The 27,903-nt window shown below is 34.9% G+C and overlaps 1 protein-coding gene across 1 annotated transcript; it reads left to right on the plus strand.

Moving 5' to 3' along the window:
• Window positions 1-99: 99 nt before the first annotated feature.
• On the plus strand, window positions 100-27,818 carry LOC146735405 (uncharacterized). The gene is made up of 6 exons (XM_085507435.1): window positions 100-210; window positions 2,357-2,644; window positions 2,803-2,935; window positions 3,221-3,357; window positions 4,545-4,722; window positions 27,553-27,818. Exons 1-6 carry the CDS (start codon window positions 100-102, stop codon window positions 27,816-27,818), a joined length of 1,113 nt encoding a protein of 370 aa, XP_085363561.1.
• Window positions 27,819-27,903: the final 85 nt, after the last annotated feature.

A 27,903-nucleotide genomic window follows, 5' to 3' on the forward strand; every position in this document is an offset into this window, starting at 1 on the left:
CACCTGTGGGAGTGTACTGCTGTTTTTGATGTAAGTGAAGATGACGTGCCTTCTGAAAAAAATACACCCAATATTGAAACCACTGAGTCAAGCCACAACATGGATATACATGTATCTACAGCCAACATCGCTTTGGAACAAAGAAGTAGCTCTGGAAGTAGTAATGTTTCTTTGGAAGTTTCTGGTGAAATTGAAAATAATCCACCTTTGGTGAGTATTTTTTGAACATAGTTTTTTGTTTAAAAAATATTTCTGTGTCAGGTGCAGCATAGAAAATAGAAAATTATCCAAAATTAAATAAACTAAACAGGTGTGAAAGACCAACGACCAATTATACCAATCGCTATGTTAACAAACATCATTCCACAATAAACAAACACAACCAATTAACAAAGTAACAAACTACATTGGGGTACTTCTGTGACATATTAGGCTAGGTTCATTCAAAGTCAATCCATTGCTTATAAATTGTACATTCTCTGCTGTTCTTGTATTGTTTTTTACGTTCACTTGTATCATTATGGATAATTTGGAACTGGGATTGGTTCCTGTCTTTTGAGCCAGAATATTCCAACAGTGAAGTCTCACTACCAGCAGCTTCAAACTAATGAAATACTTATGACCAGAGCTGCATGTATACTAATTAACTCATTAACCTAACAGTACATGGCATATTGCTTCTTCGACACCTAGTACAGGCAATAGCATACAAATCAACACTCACTGTTTTTAAACAACTTAAAATTTATTTCATTCTGGGCTAATCGTTGTTGGTTAACACATAGAAGAGTTCAAGTTTTCCTGCAGGGGATTCCCCCTTGTCTCGTTGTCATATACATGTACATTACACACGACACAGCCCAACTGCAAATTTGTTTATGACTTTCAACAACAAAATATGGATATTTATCACAGTAAACAATAACAAATCATAAGATGCATAACAGCTATAATTTTGAAAATCCATCAAAACTCATTTCTATTTCTGGAATTAACACAATATATATTTTACTATCATGCATTTTGTACAAAGCATCTGATCTTGTGTGAAATGATTTTCACAAACTATGTAATTTTGGCTGTTAGATTTTGGTTTGTACCAATATTAGAAATTCAATTCTTATGGAGACTTTGTTTTTTTTACTTCAGACAAGGTAACATTAAAAAAAAAAAATTCCCAAATTCAGATCACAATTATTTTTGCAACCGTAATAATTACAGACAGTATAATTCCAAAAGTTTCGCATGAATTGTGACTCTGATTACTTTTATATCTGCGCATGTGTGTGTCCGGACCTGTATCTTACACATGGCTAGACCGATTATGTTCAAACTTCACACATACATCATACATAATATTATGCATATGCACATCAATTTGTTTCACGATCTGATTCAAGATGGCTAAATGGCGTCCATTTTTGTGCTGAAAAATCATCAAAATCAAGAATTCAAACTTGGTACATATGTTGAACATTATGGGACCTCGATGTATATCATTTTATTCTTGAATTTGGATTCAAAATGGCTGGCTGAATGCAGTTCTGGAGCCGTATTTCTGACATGATTTGACTAATTACGTTAAAATTTTATATATTTACTATACATCATGTTATAGATATATAGATGTATTCAAAATGGCAGACCAGTGGCTTTTTTTTTCTGTATTAGTATTTGCTATAGGCCTGAGGCTTTTTTTTTGACTCCTGAGTGCAAAGAACACAATGGGAGTCTTTTGTGTTTACCCTGTCTGTGTGCATCTTTTCTACCGATGTCTCAAGAACCGCTGGTTTGATTTCAATGAAACTTGCTACATAGCTGCTCTGGGACAATGCACCTGATTAATTTTGGGTAAAAATCATGTGCATATTAATTTCCCTTTTTCCATAATAATTAGTAAATTTTTGACTTTGTCACTCATACATTGTATCTCAAGTACTAATCATCACATTTTAATGAAACTTGGTACATAGATGCTCTGTGACATTACACAGACCTTATTAGTTTCACATTAGAATCTGTGCATAGTAATTACCTCATTTGCAGTCAATCTATATTGTTTGGGGTTTATATGTATATGTATTCATAATAATTATCTAATTTGCATAATTACTTTCCACATATTTTTTTAAGAATTAATCATCACATTATAATGAAATTTGGTACATTTGTGCCTCTGAACAATACACAGACCTAATAAGTTTTGGCTTGAAATCTATGCACAATAATTGCTTAATTTGCATAATAATTACCCAATTTTTCTACCTACATGTCAAAATCAATTGTTGTATTTTAATAAGACTTGGTTTTCAATGACTTTACTCATTCATTACTCACTAGTTATGATTATTTTCAGTCTGATGAAGAAACTAAACCTCCATCCAACTCTGTGGATATAGCAGTAAATGTAACCTTTGACTATTGCGAAAAAAACAATATTTCAGACCCAGTAGAAATATTGAAATATTTTCAAAGTCAAATGGTGACTGGAAGGAAATTGGACATTGATGATTCAAGTGAAGTCTTAGAAGGCCAAACCAATTTCATAATGGTTGACAGATTTGAAATTTTAAGTACTGGAATGGATGAAATTGCCTTACTCAACAACCTGAGATTGACATTAGAAGTAGAATTCTATGGTGAGGTAGGTTCTGATGACAACAGCATCTCATCTCAAGTGTATAAAAAGCCTTTGCTGAGTTGTATATAACTATATATAACTGAACTGGTTTATTGCTTCTTAAAATTCACTATTGTAACCTATAGCTAGAATGTTATCAGTTACTATATCTACAATTACAGGAAGCCCATGATTTTGGTGGTCCAAGGAAAGAATTCTTTACAGAAGTATTGAGGGAAATAAATGATAAATATTTTGAAAATGGTTTAAAGCTTCACCTTGCAGATGACTATGAGGTTGTTGGTATCATAATGGGTAAGTTCATTGGATTTACATTAACTTGTGAATGAAAATACATGGCATGATTCAGTTATACTAGCCATCTCTGAGTAGATGCATATTAAAAATGTACAACTCATTGTCTTACATTTTCCTCAAAAAATAGGTTGATGGTGTCAGAAATAAAATATTAAACTTCTATGGTTCTTTATATTGATACCAATTTTTATACTTATTCAAAAAAACAATTTTAATAAAATAATTACCATATATCATTCTTCATTTGTGCAATTGACCAATATTTTGCCTCTCTTTTTACAGGACTTAGTACATTGCAAAATGGTAGAATACCACAGTTCATGAAAGAAGAGGTTCGACAAGAACTTTTTGAAAGTACCATGCCATCACTTTGTATTAAAAAGCTCAGAATTGGTTTTGATAAACTTGGCATATGCAAGGTATGTATGGGCATTGTTGTAAGAATGCAGATTTTAAATCTCAAATCACTAAAAACAACGTTTTAGCTTAAACTTTGTCATGGGTTACGCCCAGTTACAGCATTTTACCAGCGAACAACTTCCTTGTTTTTGAGAAGTTACAAGTATTGATTATTATTACTCAGTTATGAAATGCAAGTAAAACTCAACTTAGTTTCATCGTAAGCGAATGTTGTAGATTGAATGCTGAGAACTGATATCCGATCGACCTGAAACTGTTTTTTGACTTCAAAGGCCTAGCCATTTATCAACTAGTGACCTGACGACCAAAATAGGTCCACTGTGTTTGTATGGTGTCTTCAGCAAAACAAGGTATCAGTGCTGTTAATTTAAAGAAGTCAAAAATAGCATTTTTTCACCAAAAATCACAAAGATATTCACTAAAAATAGAGAAGTGATCATATTGTCACAAAATGAACAATTCAAATAGAGGTCAACATACCACTTGTCAAAGCATTTAAGCTGGTAGTTTAAATAAAATAGCCATTTAAAAAAAATAGTTGATGGATACAGAACGACAGAATTAGTTACATGATTTATTTTTCCCACTCAAAGCGTGGTTTAATTCTGCTTTCTAAACATTTCATTCATGTATTCCTGTATTGATTATTAACGACTGATTATGCAAACATGTGATACGCTTTGTCTCATCAATGTCAATGATGTCGGCCATTAATTTAAAAGTGATGGTGAATTTATTGAATTTTTTTCTCAATTTTATTCAAGCAGTCTCTTTTGAACGGTCAATTTTGACTTCAACAATTTCAGAAAAAATCTAGGTTTTGTGCATTGTCATGTTTTTTGCTTTCAACTTTTAAATGCAACACAAACAAAGTTCTCTCAATAAGCTAGCCAGTGTTAGCACGTTTGTTTAGTTTAATGCGTTAACATCAGAATTAATAAATGTCTTTAACAGGTTGACAATAAAAGTCAAGTTTAAATCAGTTGAGATGGAATATCTATATACACCTGTAGTTACAGACAACCTGTCAGTTGTCAGAGTTGTACCTTCTACTCAGAAATGCTTTGTGGAGAACACTGGGTGTTCAGCAAATTGTACATATTTACATATTACATGTTGAATAACTTTTTTTCAGAAATGTCAGTTATTTTATTTTTTAAATATTCCTTCTTTGATTTTATTGTAGCTTTGTAAGAAGCTGCCACAGTTTATGTATTTGTTTGTACCAAATGAAAATAGCATTTTGACCTTTCGGAAACTAAAGTTTCTTTTAAAGCCTGACTTCAGTCCTGAGGGATCAAACAGCCGCAAGTATGAAAATGAAGTTTATGCAGTCTTCATTGCATACCTGAGAGAAGTAGCAGGCAAGTGGATTGAATTTTTATAAATCTTTGCATACATGTTCTTGTATGTCAAGTGATGATTGCATATTAAGAAATATAATATTCAGATTGTGTAAATCATATTAGAATAGACTGATAGCTTAGTTGTTTTAACAAACAAATGCAGTTCCAGGTAACTGAAGTGGGCCTGAACTTAATGGATTGGTTTGGCTTTTGCTTGCCAAAAACTGTTTCAATTGTTGAGCCGTTTTTTGACTCCCGTGTGCGAAGCACAAAAAGGGAGTCTTTGCAGTTAGTGTGTGTGTGTGTGTGTGTCCATCTGTTCCACTGATATCTCAAGAACCATACATCAGTTTTTGATGAAACTTGATGCATAGATGCTCTGGGCCAATGCGCAGATTTGATTAGGTTTTGGTGAACATCCATGCATATTAATTACCTAATTTGCATGATAATTACTGTAAAATGACTTATTTTCACTGGGTTAAAATTTCGCTGATTTACCATATCAGGCATATTCAGTGGGATTTAAATTCACGGTTTCGTCATTTAGATAATGTGTTCTATGCTAAATTTTACATATTCACTGGGTTTTAATTTAGCGCAATTTCCAGTCAGCGAAATAAGCAAAACTAAAACCCAGTGAAAAATTAATCCTTTTACAGTAGCTGATTTTTAGCTGTTCCATGATTGTTCTACTGATATCTAAAGAACCACTCATTGGATTTTGATAAAACTTGGCACACAGATGCTCCAAACTAATGCGCAGATTTTATTAGTTTTGGGTAAAAATCTGTGCAATATTAATTACCTAATTTGCATAATTAATTAATTTTCAGCTTTTGATATATCAAGTAGTAATCATCATATTTCAATGAGACTTGCTACATAGATCTCCTTGGATTATGCAGACACCTGATTAGTTTTAATTGGATATTAATTACCTAATTTGCATAATGTTCCACTGATATATAAAGAACCACAAATTGGATTTTAATGAAACTTTTAAAGAGAACTATGCAGAAACCCAATTAGTTTTTGGTAAATATTTATGCTTTAATCACCTAATTAACATAATTAATAATAATAATTAATAATTAATTAACACTGATATCTCAATTACTGATCATCACATTTGAATAAAATTTTCTACATAAATGCTCTAGGACAATAGACAGGTCTGATTAATTTTGATTAATATTAATTCTCTAATTAGCATAATAATTCATAATTTTTTTGTTCTGTTCTGTTCATATTAGTTACCTGATTTACATAATTAGTTTTCAGCTTTTCCATCAATATCTCATGTACAAGTAATTTTGAATTAATTTTTAATGTGTCTTCAATACTCTCAGCACACGGGAGTTCTTTCTAAGCTTTCTTTGATTTCATTTTGTGACAATACTCTAATTTTGATGATATTTTTGTGCTTTTATGTAAAAAATACTATTTCTGACTCAATTGCTGTAGTATTTTATATGTAGGCACCTAAAAGGAGCATTTCTGATTTTATTAGTCTCTGTTCGGATGAAGTCTGAAAAGGGGGACTTATAATTCGGTCTCTGTCCGTCCGTCCGTAGTCATATTTCAGAATCCTTTGGACCGATTCCGTTCGTTCTTAGCATGTGTCTAGTACTTTATGTGGAACATGCAGTGGTTTAGCGAATTGATTCGAAATGGCCGACTGGCAGCCATCTTGTTTTTTGAAAATGTTGTATTTTGGACATGCTTTGTCAGTTTTCATTCAAATTTGGTACATAGATTATACATGTTAGGATACATGTCCAATTTCTTTTGCAATTGGATCAAAGATGGCCGACTGGCAGGCATCTTGTTTTGTTTCATTCAAATTTGTTTCAAAATCGGATTAAGGATGGCCAATTGACAGCCATCTGACTTTTTGGCCTTACTACTATATTTCCAAGATTTATGTGCCATTTTCATTCGTATTTGGCACATACATCATACACATGTCACTTTGTTTCATAATCAGATCAAAGATTTATTTGAATCCATGTTACTGTATCTCTGTCACCCATGTATCATTTTCATTGATATTTAGCATATCATAAATGGATACATGTACATGTCAATTCAATTTGCAATTTGATCAAATTTGGTCGACAGGCAACCATCTTGTTTGATTAAAATGTCACTTTTTCTTTGCTATGTCTTAAACCGGAGGGGTCTTCACGCAACACATGTTCGAATTTGATGTAAATAAACCATCTGTTGTAAACGTCACTTGGGATTCAAGTTTCAAGGACAAGCTTGCGAAAACCCCTCCACTTTAATATGACGAGCACAAAAAGAACTTTAAATTAAAGCCGCAAGCGGCGTCACCGGGGCCCAAGCTGACAAGATTCTGTTTCATAATTAATGTGGTCACATGTTAGACAATCAGGTAGCTTGAATTATCAGTAACATGAGGTCGAAATGAAGTTGGTACCATGTATTTACCTGGTTTCGTTATCGAAATATGGTTTTCAGGATATATAATGAGCCATGTTCTTAATAATGAGATTACATAATCATATATAGCCATTTCTAATGTCAGTTACATCTTTCATTCAATGTCTTCATAATGACACTTGTTACATGTCCTGCTCTGCGACAGTGTTTTAGATATGACTGCTTTGCATATTAATGAGTTCACATGACCATATATGGTCATCTGTTATTTTTAATCAAATCTCTTGTTCACTGTTGTCATAATAACACAGGATTCATCTTCCTAACTGCAACAGTGTTTAAGATATAATGGTTATGCATATTAATGAGTTCACATGACCATATATGGTTATCTGTTATTTTAATCAAATCTCTTGTTCACTGTTGTCATAATAACACAGGATTTATCTTCCTAACTGCAACAGTGTTTAAGATATAATGGTTATGCATATTAATGAGATCACATGACCATATATGGTCATCTGTTATTTTAATCAAATCTCTTGTTCACTGTTGTCATAATAACACAGGATTCATCTTCCTAACTGCGACAGTGTTTTAGATATGACTGCTATGCATATTAATGAGTTCACATGACCATATATGCTTATCTGTTATTTTAATCAAATCTCTTGTTCACTGTTGTCATAATGACACAGGATTTATCTTCCTAACTGCGACAGTGTTTAAGATATAATGGTTATGCATATTAATGAGTTCACATGACCATATATGGTCATTTGTTATTTTAATCGAATCTCTTGTTCAAGGTTGTCATAATAACACAGGATTCATCATCCTAACTACAACAGTGCTTGAGTTATAACAGTTATGCATATTAATGAGGTTAGAAGTCCCCACCCCATGGGTGCCCAGCCACGTGGCCTAACAGTGTGCTATTGGGGCAAAATGATGCATCTGATGACACAAATGCACATACAAAATTTGAAAGAAATCAGACTAATACAAAACATGTAGTTGCATAATTTCTATTTTCACAAAATCCAAGATGGCGGCCAAACCACGTGACTGATCAAAATAATATTATTTTTCTCGTATGCAGCTAAGGCCAGGCATGGTAAATATAAAAACATCTAGTAGATTGGTTGAATCGTCTCTGAGAAACAAATACCCAAACTTTTGGTCAATTTTGCTTAAAATCCAAAATGGCGGCCAAACCATGTGACTGATCTGAATTTTTTTTTAGGTTTCTGAAAGGGCTTGATACACAGATGCCATGAAGCAAAATTGAAAATATTCCCTCAAGTGTTGCCAGAGTAAAAAACTACTTCCTGTTTAGAAGAAATCCAAAATGGTGGCCAAACCACGTGACCAATCGTAAACATTTTTTCAAACATAAATGGGATTCATATATAGAAGCTAAATACTACATATGAGAGCATTCTCCTTGGTGGTTCTGAAGAAGAAGATTTTCAAGTGTTTTTTGTCGTTTTTAGGAAAAACAAAATGGCGGGAAAAGTCACATGACCGCTAAAGTTTTTATTGCTGATATTTATTACACATGAGTTGTACTATATACCATAAAAAAATCTAGACGCCTAGACCCTCAGAAAGTGGTCAAACAGCCACTTCCGGTTTTATTTCAATCCAATATGGCTGCCAAACTAATTGTCCAATCGAAATTCTGAAAGCATGTTGCACCAGTTCACATTATGGACTATCAGTATAGAGCATTTTCAGACTATTCAGTTCAGCAGTTTTCTCAAACGGCTTGACGAAAGAAGTTGTGGAAGAAAGAAGAAGAAGAAAGAAGAAGAAATTAAAGCCGCAAGCGGCGTCACCGGGGCCCAAGCTGACAAGATTCTGTTTCATAATTAATGTGGTCACATGTTAGACAATCAGGTAGCTTGAATTATCAGTAACATGAGGTCAAAATGAAGTTGGTACCATGTATTTACCTGGTTTGGTTATCGAAATATGGTTTTCAGGATATATAATGAGCCATGTTCTTATGCACAATAATGAGATTACATAATCATATATAGCCATTTCTAATGTCAGTTACATCTTTCATTCAATGTCTTCATAATGACACTAGTTACATGTCCTGCTCTGCGACAGTGTTTTAGATATGACTGCTATGCATATTAATGAGCCCACATGACCATATATGGTCATCTGTTATTGACTCCCATGTGCGAAGCACAAAATGGGAGTCTTTGCAGTTAGTGTGTCTGTATGTGTGTATGTGTGTATGTGTGTATGTGTGTATGTGTGTATGTGTGTATGTGTGTGTGTATGTGTGTCCGACTGTTCCACTGCTATCTCAAGAACCATACATCGGTTTTTGATGAAACTTGGTGCATAGATGCTCTGGGCCAATGCGCAGATTTGATTAGGTTTTGGTAAAAATCCATGCTCGTTAATTACCTAATTTGCATGATAATTAGCTAATTTTTAGCTGTTCTATGACTGTTCCACTGATATCTAAAGAACCACTCATTGGATTTTGATGAAACTTGGTACATAGATGCTCTGAACATATGCGCAGATTTGATTAATTTTTGGTAAAAATCCGTGCATATTAATTACCTAATTTACATGATAATTAGCTATTTTTTAGTGGTTCCATGACTGTTCCACTGATATCTAAACAACCACTCATTGGATTTTGATGAAACTTGGTACATAGATGCTCTGAACTAATGCTAGGTTTTGATTAGTTTTTGGTAATAATCCGTGGATACTAATTACCTAATTTGCATAATGATTAGTCAATTTTCGGTTTTTCCACTGATATCTCAAGTACTAATCATCACATTTCAAATGAAACTTGGTACATAGATGTCATACGACACTGCACAGACCTGATAGTTTTTATGGTAATATCAGTACATATTAATTACCTAATTTGCATAATTAATTAATTTTCAGCATTTGATATAAGTAGTTAGCATTACATTTCAATGAAACTTGGTACTTACATACTCAAGGACTATGCAGAGATTGATTGTTTTCGATAAATATTTGTGCATATTAATCACCTAATTTGCATAATTAGTTAATTTTCAGCTTTTCCATGGGTATCTCAAGTACTAATCATCGCATTTCAATGAAACTTGGTACATAGATCCTTTAGGACTATGCAGAGACCTGATTAGTTTTAGGGTAAATAATTGTGCATATTAATTACCTAATTTGCATAATTAATTTTCAGCTTTTCTACTGATATCTAAAGTACTAATCATTTACATTTCAATGAATCTAGAATTATGCAGACCCAATTAGTTTCCGGTAAATATTTGTGCATATTAATCACCTAATTTGCATAATTAACCAACTTTCACACTGATATCTCAGGTACTATACATCACATATCAATGAATGTACATGGATGCTGTAGGACAATAGACAGACCTGAATAATTGTGGGTTACAATCTGTACATATTAATTACCTAATTTGCATAATTAACCAATTTTAAGCTTTCACACTGATATCTAAAGTACCGTAAAAACTCCAAAATTTCGACCGGTTTTAAATAATTGGCGTTAGAAATGTGACATGTTTTTAGAGTCGTGGCCGAGTTGTAACTCAAAATCTAAACAAAGTCATCAATCAGTGAGTATTATGACAAGCAAAACAAAACATCAAGACGCGCAGAAGAGGTCAGCACAAAACTAATAGGTCAAAAGACAAAGCTGTCTCGCACTACCTAGGAAAACTTGCGAATGTTCGAAGTACAGGTACCCATTGGACAAAAGATACATGGAAGTTTAGCAAACTATCTCCCCGACCCAGTGCAATGTATCCGGTTAGAATCAAAGCTCACGTGTCCCTTATTTGAGGGACCAAATTCTGCCGTAAATTCGCCCTTGGATTAAAAAATAAAATGGGATTTAAGAAAATAAAATGGGACTTTTAAGGTGTATTTTGGCGTCATTTTTCGGACATTTCAATCAATCCTGCCGGCTAAAATAGAGTCTAAGTTTTACCGTAGTCATTGACGTCTGTCTATTCAAGAGTACACGTGTATGATTTTTATCGTGACTAGCGTGAGCGGGTAAGCTTCCTTTCGAGAATGAGCTGTTATCACTGTGAACAATGTTAAATTATTCTTCAGATGACCAGTTTATTTTTTAAAAACAACTATTTTTTTTATTTAAAAAAAAATCATGCCGTTTTCGCATCAAAATCCAAGCCAAAATATCGTACTACAACATCAATCTCTTCGCATTGCGTTCAATAACATTAACATATTTAAATAAGCTATGGTAATTTAACACGTTGGCATCATCCAGCTTTTTGATTGGTTAATTAGCGATTTGACCTATTTGACCTAAGAGAACATGGCGGATATCCTACAGCATCAAACGTTTATACGAGACCGGAATCATTCGCTTACGATGAAACTTAGTTGACTTTTATTTGTATTTCATAACCATTCAACAAATTTATTTTGTGTACATTATTATAATCACTACTGAGTACAGTAATAATCAACAATTCAGAAACGCAGCATGCCGAGATTTTTGTGTTCGTTTTTATTTGAAACTTCGTTTATTTAGAATATATTTTCGTTACCAATAAAATAAAAATCTCTCAGTCAATCAGAAACCCGGATTCATGCCTTCGAGGAAGGTCCCGTTTGAACGCTCACATCGGTTTTTTTTTTCGTTTGGGGGAAAACTAAAACTGGTCGCAATTTTCGAATAAGAATGAGTCGGCAATTTTTAGTGGAGTCGAAAATTTGGAGGTAAATAAAACACCGAAACCCGGCAAATAAATAGCCAATCGAATTTTTAGAGGGGTCGAAATTTTGGAGTTTTCACGGTACTAATTATTCCATTTCAATGAAACTTAGTACAAAGATGCTCTAGGACAATGTACAAACCTAATTAGTTTGGGGTAAAAATCTGTTCATATTAATTCCCTAATAAGCATAATAATTCATAATTTTTTGGTTCTAATCACATTTCAATTAAACTTGGAGACATAGATTTTCTGTTACATTGCGCAGACCTCATTAGTTTTACACTCAAATCTGGTCATATTAATTTTCTGATTTGCATAATTTTCAGCTAAGTAATTTCGAATTATATTTAATGTGTCTCCAATACTCTCAGCACATGGGAGTTCTTTCTAAGCTTTCTTTGATTTTAATCAAATCTCTTGTTCACTGTTGTCATAATAACACAGGATTCATCTTCCTAACTGCAACAGTGTTTAAGATATGATGGTATGCATATTAATGAGTTCATATGACCATATATGGTCATCTGTTATTTTAATCAAATCTCTTGTTCACTGTTGTCGTGATAACACAGGAATCATCTTCCTAACTATAATAGTGTTTGAGATATAATGGTTATGCATATTAATGAGGTTAGAAGCCCCCACCCCATGGGTGCCCGGCCACATGCCCTAGCAGTGTGCTATTGGGGCAAAATGATGCATCTGATGACACAAATGCACATACAAAATTTGAAAGAAATCAGACTAATACAAAACATGTAGTTGCATAATTTCTATTTTCACAAAATCCAAGATGGCGGCCAAACCACGTGACTGATCAAAATAATATTATTTTTCTCGTATGGAGCTAAGGCCAGGCATGGTAAATATAAAAACATCTATTAGATTGGTTGAACCACCTCTGAGAAACAAATGCCCAAACTTTTGGTCAATTTTGCATAAAATCCAAGATGGCGGCCAAACCATGTGACTGATCTGAAATCTTTTTAAGGTTTCTGAAAGGGTTTGATATACAGATGCCATGAAGCAAAATTGAAAATAATCCCTCAAGTGTTGCCAGAGTAAAAAACTACTTCCTGTTTAGAAGAAACCCAAAATGGCGGCCAAACCATGTGACCAATCATAACAATGTTTTCAAACGTAAATGAGCTTCATATATAGAAGCCAAATACTACATATGAGAGCATTCTGCTTGGTGGTTCTGAAGAAGAAGATTTGTATGTGTTTTTTGCCGTTTTTAGGAAAAACAAAATGGCGGGAAAAGTCACGTGACCGCTAAAGTTTTTATTGCTTATATCTATTACACATGAGTTGTACTATATACCATAAAAAAATCTAGAGGCCTAGACCCTCAGAAAGTGGTCAAACAGCCACTTCCGGTTTTATTTCAATCCAATATGGATGCCAAACTAATTGACCAATCGAAATTCTGAAAGCATGTTGCACCAGTTCACGTTAGGGACTATCAGTATAGAGCATTATCAGACCATTCCGTTCAGCGGTTTTCTCAAACGGCTTGACGAAAAAAGTTACGGAAGAAAGAAAGAAAGAAGAAAGAAGAAAAAACCGGACAATAAGAATAGGGGCCTCGCCCTTCGGGCTTGGGCCCCTAATTAAAGCCGCAAGCGGCGTCACCGGGGCCCAAGCTGATAAGTTTCTGTTTCATAATTAATGAGGTCACATGTTAGACAATCAGGTAGTTTGTATTATCTGTAACATGAGGTCGAAATGAAGTTGGTACCATGTATTTACCTGGTTTGGTTATCAAAATATGGTTTTCAGGATATATAATGAGCCATGTTCTTATGCACAATAATGAGATTACATAATCATATATAGCCATTTCTAATGTCAGTTACATCTTTCATTCAATGTCTTCATAATGACACGAGTTACATGACCTGCTCTGCGACTGTGTTTTAGATATGACTGCTTTGCATATTAATGAGTTCACATGACCATATATGGTCATCTGTTATTTTAATCAAATTTCTTGTTCACTGTTGTCATAATAACACAGGATTCATCTTCCTAACTGCAACAGTGTTTAAGATATAATGATTATGCATATTAATGAGTTCACATGACCATATATGTTCATCTGTTATTTTAATCAAATTACTTGTTCACTGTTGTCATAATAACACAGGATTCATCTTCCTAACTGCTACAGTGTTTTAGATATGACTGCTATGCATATTAATGAGTTCACATGACCATATATGGTTATCTGTTATTTTAATCAAATCTCTTGTTCACTGTTGTCATAATGACACAGGATTTATCTTCCTAAGTGCGACAGTGTTTAAGATGTAATGGTTATGCATATTAATGAGTTCACATGACCATATATGGTTATCTGTTATTTTAATCAAATCTCTTGTTCATTGTTGTCATAATGACACAGGATTCATCTTCCTAACTGCAACAGTGTTTGAGATATAACGATTACGCATATTAATTAGCTCACGTGACTATATATGGTCATCTGTTATTTTAATCAAATCTTTTGTTCAATGTTGTCATAATAACACAGGATTCCACTTCCTAACTGCAACAGTGTTTGAGATATGACAGTTATGCATATTAATGAGCTCACATGACCATATATGGTCATTTGTTATTTTAATCGAATCTCTTGTTCAAGGTTGTCATAATAACACAGGATTCATCATCCTAACTACAACAGTGCTTGAGTTATAACAGTTATGCATATTAATGAGGTTAGAAGCCCCCACCCCATGGGTGCCCAGCCACGTGGCCTAACAGTGTGCTATTGGGGCAAAATGATGCATCTGATGACACAAATGCACATACAAAATTTGAAAGAAATCAGACTAATACAAAACATGTAGTTGCATAATTTCTATTTTCACAAAATCCAAGATGGCGGCCAAACCACGTGACTGATCAAAATAATATTATTTTTCTCGTATGTAGCTAAGGCCAGGCATGGTAAATATAAAAACATCTAGTAGATTGGTTGAATCGTCTCTGAGAAACAAATACCCAAACTTTTGATCAATTTTGCTTAAAATCCAAAATGGCGGCCAAACCATGTGACTGATCTGAATTTTTTTTTACGTTTCTGAAAGGGCTTGATACACAGATGCCATGAAGCAAAATTGAAAATATTCCCTCAAGTGTTGCCAGAGTAAAAAACTACTTCCTGTTTAGAAGAAATCCAAAATGGTGGCCAAACCACGTGACCAATCGTAAACATTTTTTCAAACATAAATGGGATTCATATATAGAAGCTAAATACTACATATGAGAGCATTCTGCTTGGTGGTTCTGAAGAAGAAGATTTTCAAGTGTTTTTTGCCGTTTTTAGGAAAAACAAAATGGCGGGAAAAGTCACATGACCGCTAAAGTTTTTATTGCTGATATTTATTACACACGAGTTGTACTATATACCATAAAAAAATCTAGATGCCTAGACCCTCAGAAAGTGGTCAAACAGCCACTTCCGGTTTTATTTCAATCCAATATGGCTGCCAAACTAATTGACCAATCGAAATTCTGAAAGCATGTTGCACCAGTTCACATTAGGGACTATCAGTATAGAGCATTATCAGACCATTCCGTTCAGCGGTTTTCTCAAACGGCTTGACGAAAAAAGTTACGGAAGAAAGAAAGAAAGAAGAAAGAAAAAACCGGACAATAAGAATAGGGGCCACGCCTTACAGGCTTGGGCCCCTAATTAAAGCCGCAAGCGGCGTCACCGGGGCCCAAGCTATCGGACGAATTTCGTCATTAAAGTGGTCACCGAATTGCCATTAAGGTACTTTGAATGATTTGTACCTTGAGGTTGATGTGCCTTCTATTTACCTGGTTTGGTAATGAGATATGGTTTTTAGAATATATAAGGAGCCATGTGCTTATGCATATTATTGAGGTTACAATGTCATATATGGTATTCTTTTATATTAGTCTTTTGTTTGATTACTTCATTATGGCACTGGTTGCATGTCCCGTTTTGCAACAGTGTTTCAGATATGACAGTTATGCATATTAATGAGTTCACGTGACCATATATGGTCATCTTTTATTTTAGTAAGAGCTCATCATCTTAATAATGTAGACCAGGAAGTTTGAATGAACAATTACATTAAGTACAGATGCAGTTAGTTGCATGTATTTACCTGGTCTGGTTATTAAGATATGGTTTTCAAAATATATAATTAGCCATGTGTTTATGGATAATAATGAGGTTTGTTTGATGCCTTCATTATGGTATAAGTTACATATCCTGTTCTGTAACAGTGTTACAGATATGACAGTTATGCATATTAATGAGCTCACAGGACCATATATGGTCATCTGTTATTTTAATCACATTTCTTGTTCAACATCATCATAATAACACAAGTTTCATCTTCCTAACTGCAACAGTGTTTGAGATATAATGGTTATGCATATTAATGAGTTCACATGACCATATATGGTCTTCTGTTATTTTAGTCAAATGTCTTGTTTAACGTCATCATAATAGCGCAGGTTACATCTTCCTAACTACAACAGTGCTTGAGATATAGCAGTTATGCATACTAATGAGGTTAGAAGCCCCCACCCCCACCCCATGGGTGCGTAGCCACATGACCTAGCCATATGCCATTCAGGGGAAAGAATGTATCTAAAGAGTAGAATACACGTATAAAATTTTATTCCAATCGGACCAATACAACACATGTAATTGAACAATTTCTGTTTGCACAATATCCAAGATGGCGGCTAAATCATGTGACTGATCAAAATTATATTATTTTTCTCATGTGGAGCTATGGCCAGACATATTATTAATGAAAACATCTAGTAGATCGGTTGAAGCAGCTTAAAGAAACAAATGCCCAAACTTTTGGTCATTTTTATTTGAAATCCAAGATGGCGGCCAAACCATGTGACTGATCAAAACTATATCATTTGTTTCAAATGGAGCAATGGCCAAACATAATATATACAACATATCTAGTTGATAGGTTAAAGCACCTTTGAGAAACAAATGGCCAAACTTTTGGTCATTTTTATCTAAAATCCAAGATGGCAGCCAAACCACGTGACTGATCAAAAATATATTATTTTTTTCAAATGGACCTATGGCCATACATCTGACATACAACGTATCTAGTTGATCGGTTGAAGCACCTCTGAGAAACAAATGTCCAAAATGTTGGTCAATTTTGCCTAAAATCCAAGATGGCGGCCAAACCATGCGACTTATCTGAATTTTTTCTTCGATATCTGAAATAGGTCATTATAAAGCTGCAATTTAGCTGATTAGAAAATGGTCACATAATTGTAGCTTGATAAAAAAAAATTACTTCCTGTCTAGAAGAAATCCAAAATGGCGGCCAAACCATGTGACCAATCATAACAATTTTTTCAAACTTAAATGTGCTTTGTATATTGAAGCTAAATACTATATATGGGAGCATTTCGCTTGGTGGTTCTGAAGAAGAAGATTTTCAAGCGTTTTTTCCCGTTTTGGGGAGAAAAAACATGGCGGAAAAAGTTGAGGTTTACGTTTAGAATTTTTTTTCATATATCTATTACACATGAGTTGTACTATATGCCATAAAAAACCCTGATCGCCTAGACCCCCAGAAAGTGGTTAAATACCCACTTCCTGTTTAACTTCAATCCAATATGGCTGCCAAACTAATTGACCAATCAAAATTCTAAAAGCATGTTGCACCAGTTCACATTAGGGACTATCAGTATACAGCATTATCAGACCATTCTCTTCAGCGGTTTTCTCAAACGGCTTGACGAAAAAAGTTACGGAAGAAAGAAAGAAAGAAGAAAAAACTGAACAATAACATTAAAGCCGCAAGCGGCGTCACCGGGGCCCAAGCTGATAAGATTCTGTTTCATAATTAATGAGGTCACATGTTAGACAATCAGGTAGTTCTTATTATCAGTAACATGAGGTCAAAATGAAGTTGGTACCATGTATTTACCTGCTTTGGTTATCGAAATATGGTTTTCAGGATATATAATGAGCCATGTTCTTATGCACAATAATGAGATTACATAATCATATATAGCCATTTCTAATGTCAGTTACATCTTTCATTCAATGTCTTCATAATGACACTAGTTACATGTCCTGCTCTTCGACAGTGTTTCAGATATGACTGCTATGCATATTAATGAGTTGACATGACCATATATGGTCATCTGTTATTTTAATCAAATCTCTTGCTCACTGTTGTCATAATAACACAGGATTCATCTTCCTAACTGCAACAGTGCTTAAGATATAATGGTTATGCATATTAATGAGTTGACATGACCATATATGGTCATCTGTTATTTTAATCAAATCTCTTGTTCACTGTTGTCATGATAACAAAGGAATCATCTTCCTAACAACAACAGTGTTTGAGATATAATGGTTATGCATATTAATGAGTTCACATGACCATATATGGTAATCTGTTATTTTAATGAAATCAATTGTTTAATGTTGTCATAATAACACAGGTTTCATCTTCCTAACTCCAACAGTGCTTGAGATATATCAGTTATGCATATTAATGAGGTTAGAAGCCCCCACCCCTTAGGCGCCCAGCGACAAAACCCAGCCACGTGCCATTCGGTTGAAAAAATGCATCTCAAGAGTAGAATGCACATATACAATTTTAGCCAAATCGGACCAATACAACACATGTAATTGCACAAGATCTGTTTTCATAAAATCCAAGATGGCGGCCAAACCATTTGACTGATCAAAATAATATTATTTTTCTCATATGGAGCTAAGGCCAGGCATGGTAAATATAAAAACATCTGGTAGATTGGTTGAATCACCTCTGAGAAACAAATGCCCAAACTTTTGGGCAATTTTGCTTAAAATCCAAGATGGCGGCCAAACCACGTGACTGATCTGAAATCTTTTTTAGGTTTCTGAAAGGGTTTGATATAGAGATGCCATGAAGCAAAATTGAAAATAATCCCTCAAGTGTTGCCAGAGTAAAAAACTACTTCCTGTTTAGAAGAAATCCAAAATGGTGGCCAAACCACGTGACCAATCGTAATAATTTTTTCAAACATAAATGGGATTCATATATAGAAGCTAAATACTACATATGATAGCATTCTCCTTGGTGGTTCTGAAGAAGAAGATTTGTTAGTGTTTTTTGCCGTTTTTAGGAAAAACAAAATGGCGGGAAAAGTCACATGACCGCTAAAGTTTTTATTGCTGATATCTATTACACATGAGTTGTACTATATACCATAAAAAAATCTAGACGCCTAGACCCTCAGAAAGTGGTCAAACAGCCACTTCCGGTTTTATTTCATTTCAACATGGCTGCCAAACTAATTGACCAATCGAAATTCTGAAAGCATGTTGCACCAGTTCACATTAGGGACTATCAGTATAGAGCATTTTCAGACTATTCAGTTCAGCAGTTTTCTCAAACGGCTTGACGAAAGAAGTTGTGGAAGAAAGAAGAAGAAGAAGAAGAAGAATTAAAGCCGCAAGCGGCATCACCGGGGCCCAAGCTGATCTATCATGACAAGATTCTGTTTCATAATAAATGAGGTCACATGTTAGACAATCAGGTAGCTTGTATTATCAGTAACATGAGGTCAAAATGAAGTTGGTACCATGTATTTACCTGGTTTGGTTATCGAAATATGGTTTTCAGGATATATAATGAGCCATGTTCTTATGCACAATAATGAGATTACATAATCATATATAGCCATTTCTAATGTCAGTTACATCTTTCATTCAATGTCTTCATAATGACACTAGTTACATGTCCTGCTCTGCGACAGTGTTTCAGATATGACTGCTATGCATATTAATGAGTTTACATGACCATATATGGTCATCTGTTATTTTAATCAAATCTCTTGTTCATTGTTGTCATAATAACACAGGATTCATCTTCCTAACTGCAACAGTGTTTAAGATATAATGGTTATGCATATTAATGAGTTCACATGACCATATATGGTCATCTGTTATTTTAATCAAATCTCTTGTTCACTGTTGTCATAATAACACAGGATTCATCTTCCTAACTGCAACAGTGTTTAAGATATAATGGTTATGCATATTAATGAGTTCACGTGACCATATATGGTCATCTGTTATTTTAATCAAATCTCTTGTTCAACGTTGTCATGATAACACAGGAATCATCTTCCTAACTCCAACAGTGCTTGAGATATATCAGTTATGCATATTAATGAGGTTAGAAGCCCCCACCCCATGGGTGCCCAGCCACGTGGCCTAACAGTGTGCTATTGAGGCAAAATGATGCATCTGATGACACAAATGCACATACAAAATTTGAAAGAAATCAGACAAAACATGTAGTTGCATAATTTCTATTTTCACAAAATCCAAGATGGCGGCCAAACCACGTGACTGATAAAAATAATATTATTTTTCTCGTATGCAGCTAAGGCCAGGCATGGTAAATATGAAAACATCTAGTAGATTGGTTGAATCATCTCTGAGAAACAAATACCCAAACTTTTGGTAAATTTTGCTTAAAATCCAAAATGGCGGCCAAATCATGTGACTGATCTGAAATTTTTTTTAGGTTTCTGAAAGGGCTTGAAACACAGATGCCATGAAGCAAAATTGAAAATATTCCCTCAAGTGTTGCCAGAGTAAAAAACTACTTCCTGTTTAGAAGAAATCCAAAATGGTGGCCAAACCACGTGACCAATCGTAATATTTTTTTCAAACGTAAATGGGATTCATATATAGAAGCTAAATACAACATATGAGAGCATTCTGCTAGGTGGTTCTGAAGAAGAAGATTTTCAAGTGTTTTTTGCCGTTTTTAGGAAAAACAAAATGGCGGGAAAAGTCACGTGACCGCTAAAGTTTTTATTGCTGATATCTATTACACATGAGTTGTACTATATACCATAAAAAAATCTAGACGCCTAGACCCTCAGAAAGTGGTCAAACAGCCACTTCCGGTTTTATTTCAATCCAATATGGCTGCCAAACTAATTGACCAATCGAAATTCTGAAAGCATGTTGCACCAGTTCACATTAGGGACTATCAGTATAGAGCATTATCAGACCATTCCGTTCAGTGGTTTTCTCAAACGGCTTGACGAAAAAAGTTACGGAAGAAAGAAAGAAAGAAAGAAAGAAAAAACTGAACGATAATAATAGGGGCCTCGCCCTTTGGGCTTGGGCCCCTAAATAGGGGCCTAGCCCTTCGGGCTTGGGCCCCTAATTAAAGCCGCAAGCGGCGTCACCGGGGCCCAAGCTGACAAGATTCTGTTTCATAATTAATGAGGTCACATGTTAGACAATCAGGTAGCTTGTATTATCAGTAACATGAGGTCAAAATGAAGTTGGTACCATGTATTTACTTGGTTTGGTTATCAAAATATGGTTTTCAGGATATATAATGAGCCATGTTCTTATGCACAATAATGAGATTACATAATCATATATAGCCATTTCTAATGTCAGTTACATCTTTCATTCAATGTCTTCATAATGACACTAGTTACATGTCCTGCTCTGTGACAGTGTTTCAGATATGACTGCTATGCATATTAATGAGTTCACATGACCATATATGGTCATCTGTTATTTTAATCAAATCTCTTGTTCACTGTTGTCATAAGAACACAGGATTCATCTTCCTAACTGCAACAGTGTTTAAGATATAATGGTTATGCATATTAATGAGTTCACATGACCATATATGGTTATCTATTATTTAATCAAATCTCTTGTTCACTGTTGTCATAATGACACAGGATTCATCTTCCTAACTGCGACAGTGTTTAAGATATAATGGTTATGCATATTAATGAGTTCACATGACCATATATGGTTATCTGTTATTTTAATCAAATCTCTTGTTCACTGTTGTCATAATGACACAGGATTCATCTTCCTAACTGCAACAGTGTTTGAGATATAACGATTACGCATATTAATGAGCTCACATGACTATATATGGTCATCTGTTATTTTAATCAAATCTTTTGTTCAATGTTGTCATAATAACACAGGATTCCACTTCCTAACTGCAACAGTGTTTGAGATATGACAGTTATGCATATTAATGAGCTCACATGACCATATATGGTCATTTGTTATTTTAATCGAATCTCTTGTTCAAGGTTGTCATAATAACACAGGATTCATCATCCTAACTACAACAGTGCTTGAGTTATAACAGTTATGCATATTAATGAGGTTAGAAGCCCCCACCCCATGGGTGCCCAGCCACGTGGCCTAACAGTGTGCTATTGGGGCAAAATGATGCATCTGATGACACAAATGCACATACAAAATTTGAAAGAAATCAGACTAATACAAAACATGTAGTTGCATAATTTCTATTTTCACAAAATCCAAGATGGCGGCCAAACCACGTGACTGATCAAAATAATATTATTTTTCTCGTATGCAGCTAAGGCCAGGCATGGTAAATATAAAAACATCTAGTAGATTGGTTGAATCGTCTCTGAGAAACAAATACCCAAACTTTTGGTCAATTTTGCTTAAAATCCAAAATGGCGGCCAAACCATGTGACTGATCTGAAATTTTTTTTAGGTTTCTGAAAGGGCTTGATACACAGATGCCATGAAGCAAAATTGAAAATATTCCCTCAAGTGTTGCCAGAGTAAAAAACTACTTCCTGTTTAGAAGAAATCCAAAATGGTGGCCAAACCACGTGACCAATCGTAAACATTTTTTCAAACGTAAATGGGATTCATATATAGAAGCTAAATACAACATATGAGAGCATTCTGCTAGGTGGTTCTGAAAAAGAAGATTTTCAAGTGTTTTTTGCCGTTTTTAGGAAAAACAAAATGGCGAGAAAAGTCACGTGACCGCTAAAGTTTTTATTGCTGATATCTATTACATATGAGTTGTACTATATACCATAAAAAAATCTAGACGCCTAGACCCTCAGAAAGTGGTCAAACAGCCACTTCCGGTTTTATTTCAATCCAATATGGCTGCCAAACTAATTGACCAATCGAAATACTGAAAGCATGTTGCACCAGTTCACATTATGGACTATCAGTATAGAGCATTATCAGACCATTCCGTTCAGCAGTTTTCCCAAACGACTTGACGAAAAAAGTTACGGAAGAAAGAAAGAAAGAAAGAAAGAAGAAATTAAAGCCGCAAGCGGCGTCACCGGGGCCCAAGCTGACAAGATTCTGTTTCATAATTAATGTGGTCACATGTTAGACAATCAGGTAGCTTGAATTATCAGTAACATGAGGTCGAAATGAAGTTGGTACCATGTATTTACCTGGTTTGGTTATCGAAATATGGTTTTCAGGATATATAATGAGCCATGTTCTTAATAATGAGATTACATAATCATATATAGCCATTTCTAATGTCAGTTACATCTTTCATTCAATGTCTTCATAATGACACTTGTTACATGTCCTGCTCTGCGACAGTGTTTTAGATATGACTGCTTGCATATTAATGAGTTCACATGACCATATATGGTCATCTGTTATTTTTAATCAAATCTCTTGTTCACTGTTGTCATAATAACACAGGATTCATCTTCCTAACTGCAACAGTGTTTAAGATATAATGGTTATGCATATTAATGAGTTCACATGACCATATATGGTTATCTGTTATTTTAATCAAATCTCTTGTTCACTGTTGTCATAATAACACAGGATTCATCTTCCTAACTGCAACAGTGTTTAAGATATAATGGTTATGCATATTAATGAGTTCACATGACCATATATGGTCATCTGTTATTTTAATCAAATCTTTTGTTCAATGTTGTCATAATAACACAGGATTCCACTTCCTAACTGCAAAAGTGTTTGAGATATGACAGTTATGCATATTAATGAGCTCACATGACCATATATGGTCATTTGTTATTTTAATCGAATCTCTTGTTCAAGGTTGTCATAATAACACAGGATTCATCATCCTAACTATAACAGTGCTTGAGTTATAACAGTTATGCATATTAATGAGGTTAGAAGCCCCCACCCCATGGGTGCCCAGCCACGAGGCCTAACAGTGTGCTATTGGGGCAAAATGATGCATCTGATGACACAAATGCACATACAAAATTTGAAAGAAATCAGACTAATACAAAACATGTAGTTGCATAATTTCTATTTTCACAAAATCCAAGATGGCGGCCAAACCACGTGACTGATCAAAATAATATTATTTTTCTCGTATGCAGCTAAGGCCATGCATGGTAAATATAGAAACATCTAGTAGATTGGTTGAATCGTCTCTGAGAAACAAATACCCAAACTTTTGGTCAATTTTACTTAAAATCCAAAATGGCGGCCAAACCATGTGACTGATCTGAATTTTTTTTTAGGTTTCTGAAAGGGCTTGATACACAGATGCCATGAAGCAAAATTGAAAATATTCCCTCAAGTGTTGCCAGAGTAAAAAACTACTTCCTGTTTAGAAGAAATCCAAAATGGTGGCCAAACCACGTGACCAATCGTAAACATTTTGTCAAACATAAATGGGATTCATATATAGAAGCTAAATACTACATATGAGAGCATTCTGCTTGGTGGTTCTGAAGAAGAAGATTTTTGAGTGTTTTATGCCGTTTTTAGGAAAAACAAAATGGCGGGAAAAGTCACATGACCGCTAAAGTTTTTATTGCTGATATTTATTACACATGAGTTGTACTATATACCATAAAAAAATCTAAACGCCTAGACCCTCAGAAAGTGGTCAAACAGCCACTTCCGGTTTTATTTCAATCCAATATGGCTGCCAAACTAATTGTCCAATCGAAATTCTGAAAGCGTGTTGCACCAGTTCACATTATGGACTATCAGTATAGAGCATTATCAGACCATTCTGTTCAGCGGTTTTCTCAAACGGCTTGACGAAAAAAGTTACGGAAGAAAGAAGATGATGAAGAAGAAGAAAAAACCGGACAATAAGAATAGGGGCCTCGCCCTTCAGGCTTGGGCCCCTAAAAACCGGACAATAAGAATAGGGGCCTCGCCCTTCGGGCTTGGGCCCCTAATTAAAGCCGCAAGCGGCGTCACCGGGGCCCAAGCTGATAAGATTCTGTTTCATAATTAATGAGGTCAACATGTTAGACAATCAGATACTAGTAGCTTGTATTATCAGTAACATGAGGTCAAAATGAAGTTGGTACCATGTATTTACCTGGTTTGGTTATCGAAATATGGTTTTCAGGATATATAATGAGCCATGTTCTTAATAATGAGATTACATAATCATATATAGCCATTTCTAATGTCAGTTACATCTTTCATTCAATGTCTTCATAATGACACTTGTTACATGTCCTGCTCTGCGACAGTGTTTTAGATATGACTGCTTGCATATTAATGAGTTCACATGACCATATATGGTCATCTGTTATTTTTAATCAAATCTCTTGTTCACTGTTGTCATAATAACACAGGATTCATCTTCCTAACTGCAACAGTGTTTAAGATATAATGGTTATGCATATTAATGAGTTCACATGACCATATATGGTTATCTGTTATTTTAATCAAATCTCTTGTTCACTGTTGTCATAATAACACAGGATTCATCTTCCTAACTGCAACAGTGTTTAAGATATAATGGTTATGCATATTAATGAGTTCACATGACCATATATGGTCATCTGTTATTTTAATCAAATCTCTTGTTCACCGTTGTCATAATGACACAGGATTCATCTTCCTAACTGCAACAGTGTTTGAGATATAACGATTACGCATATTAATGAGCTCACGTAACTATATATGGTCATCTGTTATTTTAATCAAATCTTTTGTTCAATGTTGTCATAATAACACAGGATTCCACTTCCTAACTGCAAAAGTGTTTGAGATATGACAGTTATGCATATTAATGAGCTCACATGACCATATATGGTCATTTGTTATTTTAATCGAATCTCTTGTTCAAGGTTGTCATAATAACACAGGATTCATCATCCTAACTACAACAGTGCTTGAGTTATAACAGTTATGCATATTAATGAGGTTAGAAGCCCCCACCCCATGGGTGCCCAGCCACGAGGCCTAACAGTGTGCTATTGGGGCAAAATGATGCATCTGATGACACAAATGCACATACAAAATTTGAAAGAAATCAGACTAATACAAAACATGTAGTTGCATAATTTCTATTTTCACAAAATCCAAGATGGCGGCCAAACCACGTGACTGATCAAAATAATATTATTTTTCTCGTATGCAGCTAAGACCATGCATGGTAAATATAGAAACATCTAGTAGATTGGTTGAATCGTCTCTGAGAAACAAATACCCAAACTTTTGGTCAATTTTACTTAAAATCCAAAATGGCGGCCAAACCATGTGACTGATCTGAAATTTTTTTTTAGGTTTCTGAAAGGGCTTGATACACAGATGCCATGAAGCAAAATTGAAAATATTCCCTCAAGTGTTGCCAGAGTAAAAAACTACTTCCTGTTTAGAAGAAATCCAAAATGGTGGCCAAACCACGTGACCAATCGTAAACATTTTGTCAAACATAAATGGGATTCATATATAGAAGCTAAATACTACATATGAGAGCATTCTGCTTGGTGGTTCTGAAGAAGAAGATTTTTGAGTGTTTTATGCCGTTTTTAGGAAAAACAAAATGGCGGGAAAAGTCACATGACCGCTAAAGTTTTTATTGCTGATATTTATTACACATGAGTTGTACTATATACCATAAAAAAATCTAGACACCTAGACCCTCAGAAAGTGGTCAAACAGCCACTTCCGGTTTTATTTCAATCCAATATGGCTGCCAAACTAATTGGCCAATCAAAATTCTGAAAGCATGTTGCACCAGTTCATAGTAGAGGCTATCAGTATAGAGCATTTTCAAACTATTTGGTTCAGCAGTTTTCTCAAACGGCTCGACGAAAAAAGTTACGGAAGAAAGAAGAAGAAGAAGAAGAAGTTTAAAGAAGAAAAAACCGAACAATAAGAATAGGGGCCTCGCCCTTTGGGCTTGGGCCCCTAAAAACCGAACAATAAGAATAGGGGCCTCGCCCTTTGGGCTTGGGCCCCTAAAAATTTAATGGGGACTGTGTCATTTTCAATTACTTGTTAATTTTGTGGCAATATCTTCAATTATTTAATTTTGATACTTTCAACAATTTCTCAGAAAAACTATTGCTGATTGCTTTGATTCGTATATGTACATTCCTTGAATTGACCAGCATCAGATGTGTTCATTTTGTGACAATATCTTTAATTACATACAGGCTGCTTGTTTATTTGCTACTTCGCTACAGGACCAATAATATTTAGAACTCTACTTCATCAATTCTGTAGTGTAGTGTAGTGTGGTGTAGGGTGGTGTGGTCTGGTCTGGTGTGGTCTGGTGTAGGGTGGTGTGGTGTGGTGTAGGGTGGTGTGGTGTGGTCTGGTGTGGTGTAGGGTGGTGTGGTGTGGTGTAGGGTGGTGTGGTGTTCCGGTTGTGTGGTGTAGTGTAGTGTGGGGTATGGTATGGTGTGGTGTGTGGTGTGGTGTGGTGTAGGGTGGTGTGGTGTAGTGTGGTGTAGGGTGGTGTGGTGTAGGGTGGTGTGGTGTTCGGGTTGTGTGGTGTAGTGTAGTGTGGTGTATGGTCTGGGTGGTGTGGTGTGCGGTGCAGATACATAATTCTTGACAATGTAAAATTGACCCCAATACATCATTCTATTTCTTAATTTATTGTAGGTGGTAGAAGATCGGGGATTACATTGAACCACATTCTGAAGTTTGTTACATGTGACTACCATGAGCCAATTTTAGGATATAGAGAAGGTCCTTCATTATCGTTCTATGAAAAGCCAAAAGATGCATTATTCTTTCCTACTGCAAACACCTGTATTAATATGCTGAAGCTCCCAAGAGCATGTCTTGATCAACAACTTCCAGAAAAAAAAATACTGTTGGGCCTGTATGATGAAGCCTTTTTAAACCATTTTTTTGGAAATATATAAAATGTTGCTTCTTTTAATTTACTTTTTCCCAGCATGATATACTATGACTACATTAATCACTTTTTAGCTCCGCTGTCGACTTTGT

Source organism: Saccoglossus kowalevskii, chromosome 13, assembly GCF_978046115.1.
Source record: "Saccoglossus kowalevskii chromosome 13, keSacKowa6.1, whole genome shotgun sequence".
In the NCBI taxonomy this organism is placed as follows: domain Eukaryota; kingdom Metazoa; phylum Hemichordata; class Enteropneusta; family Harrimaniidae; genus Saccoglossus; species Saccoglossus kowalevskii.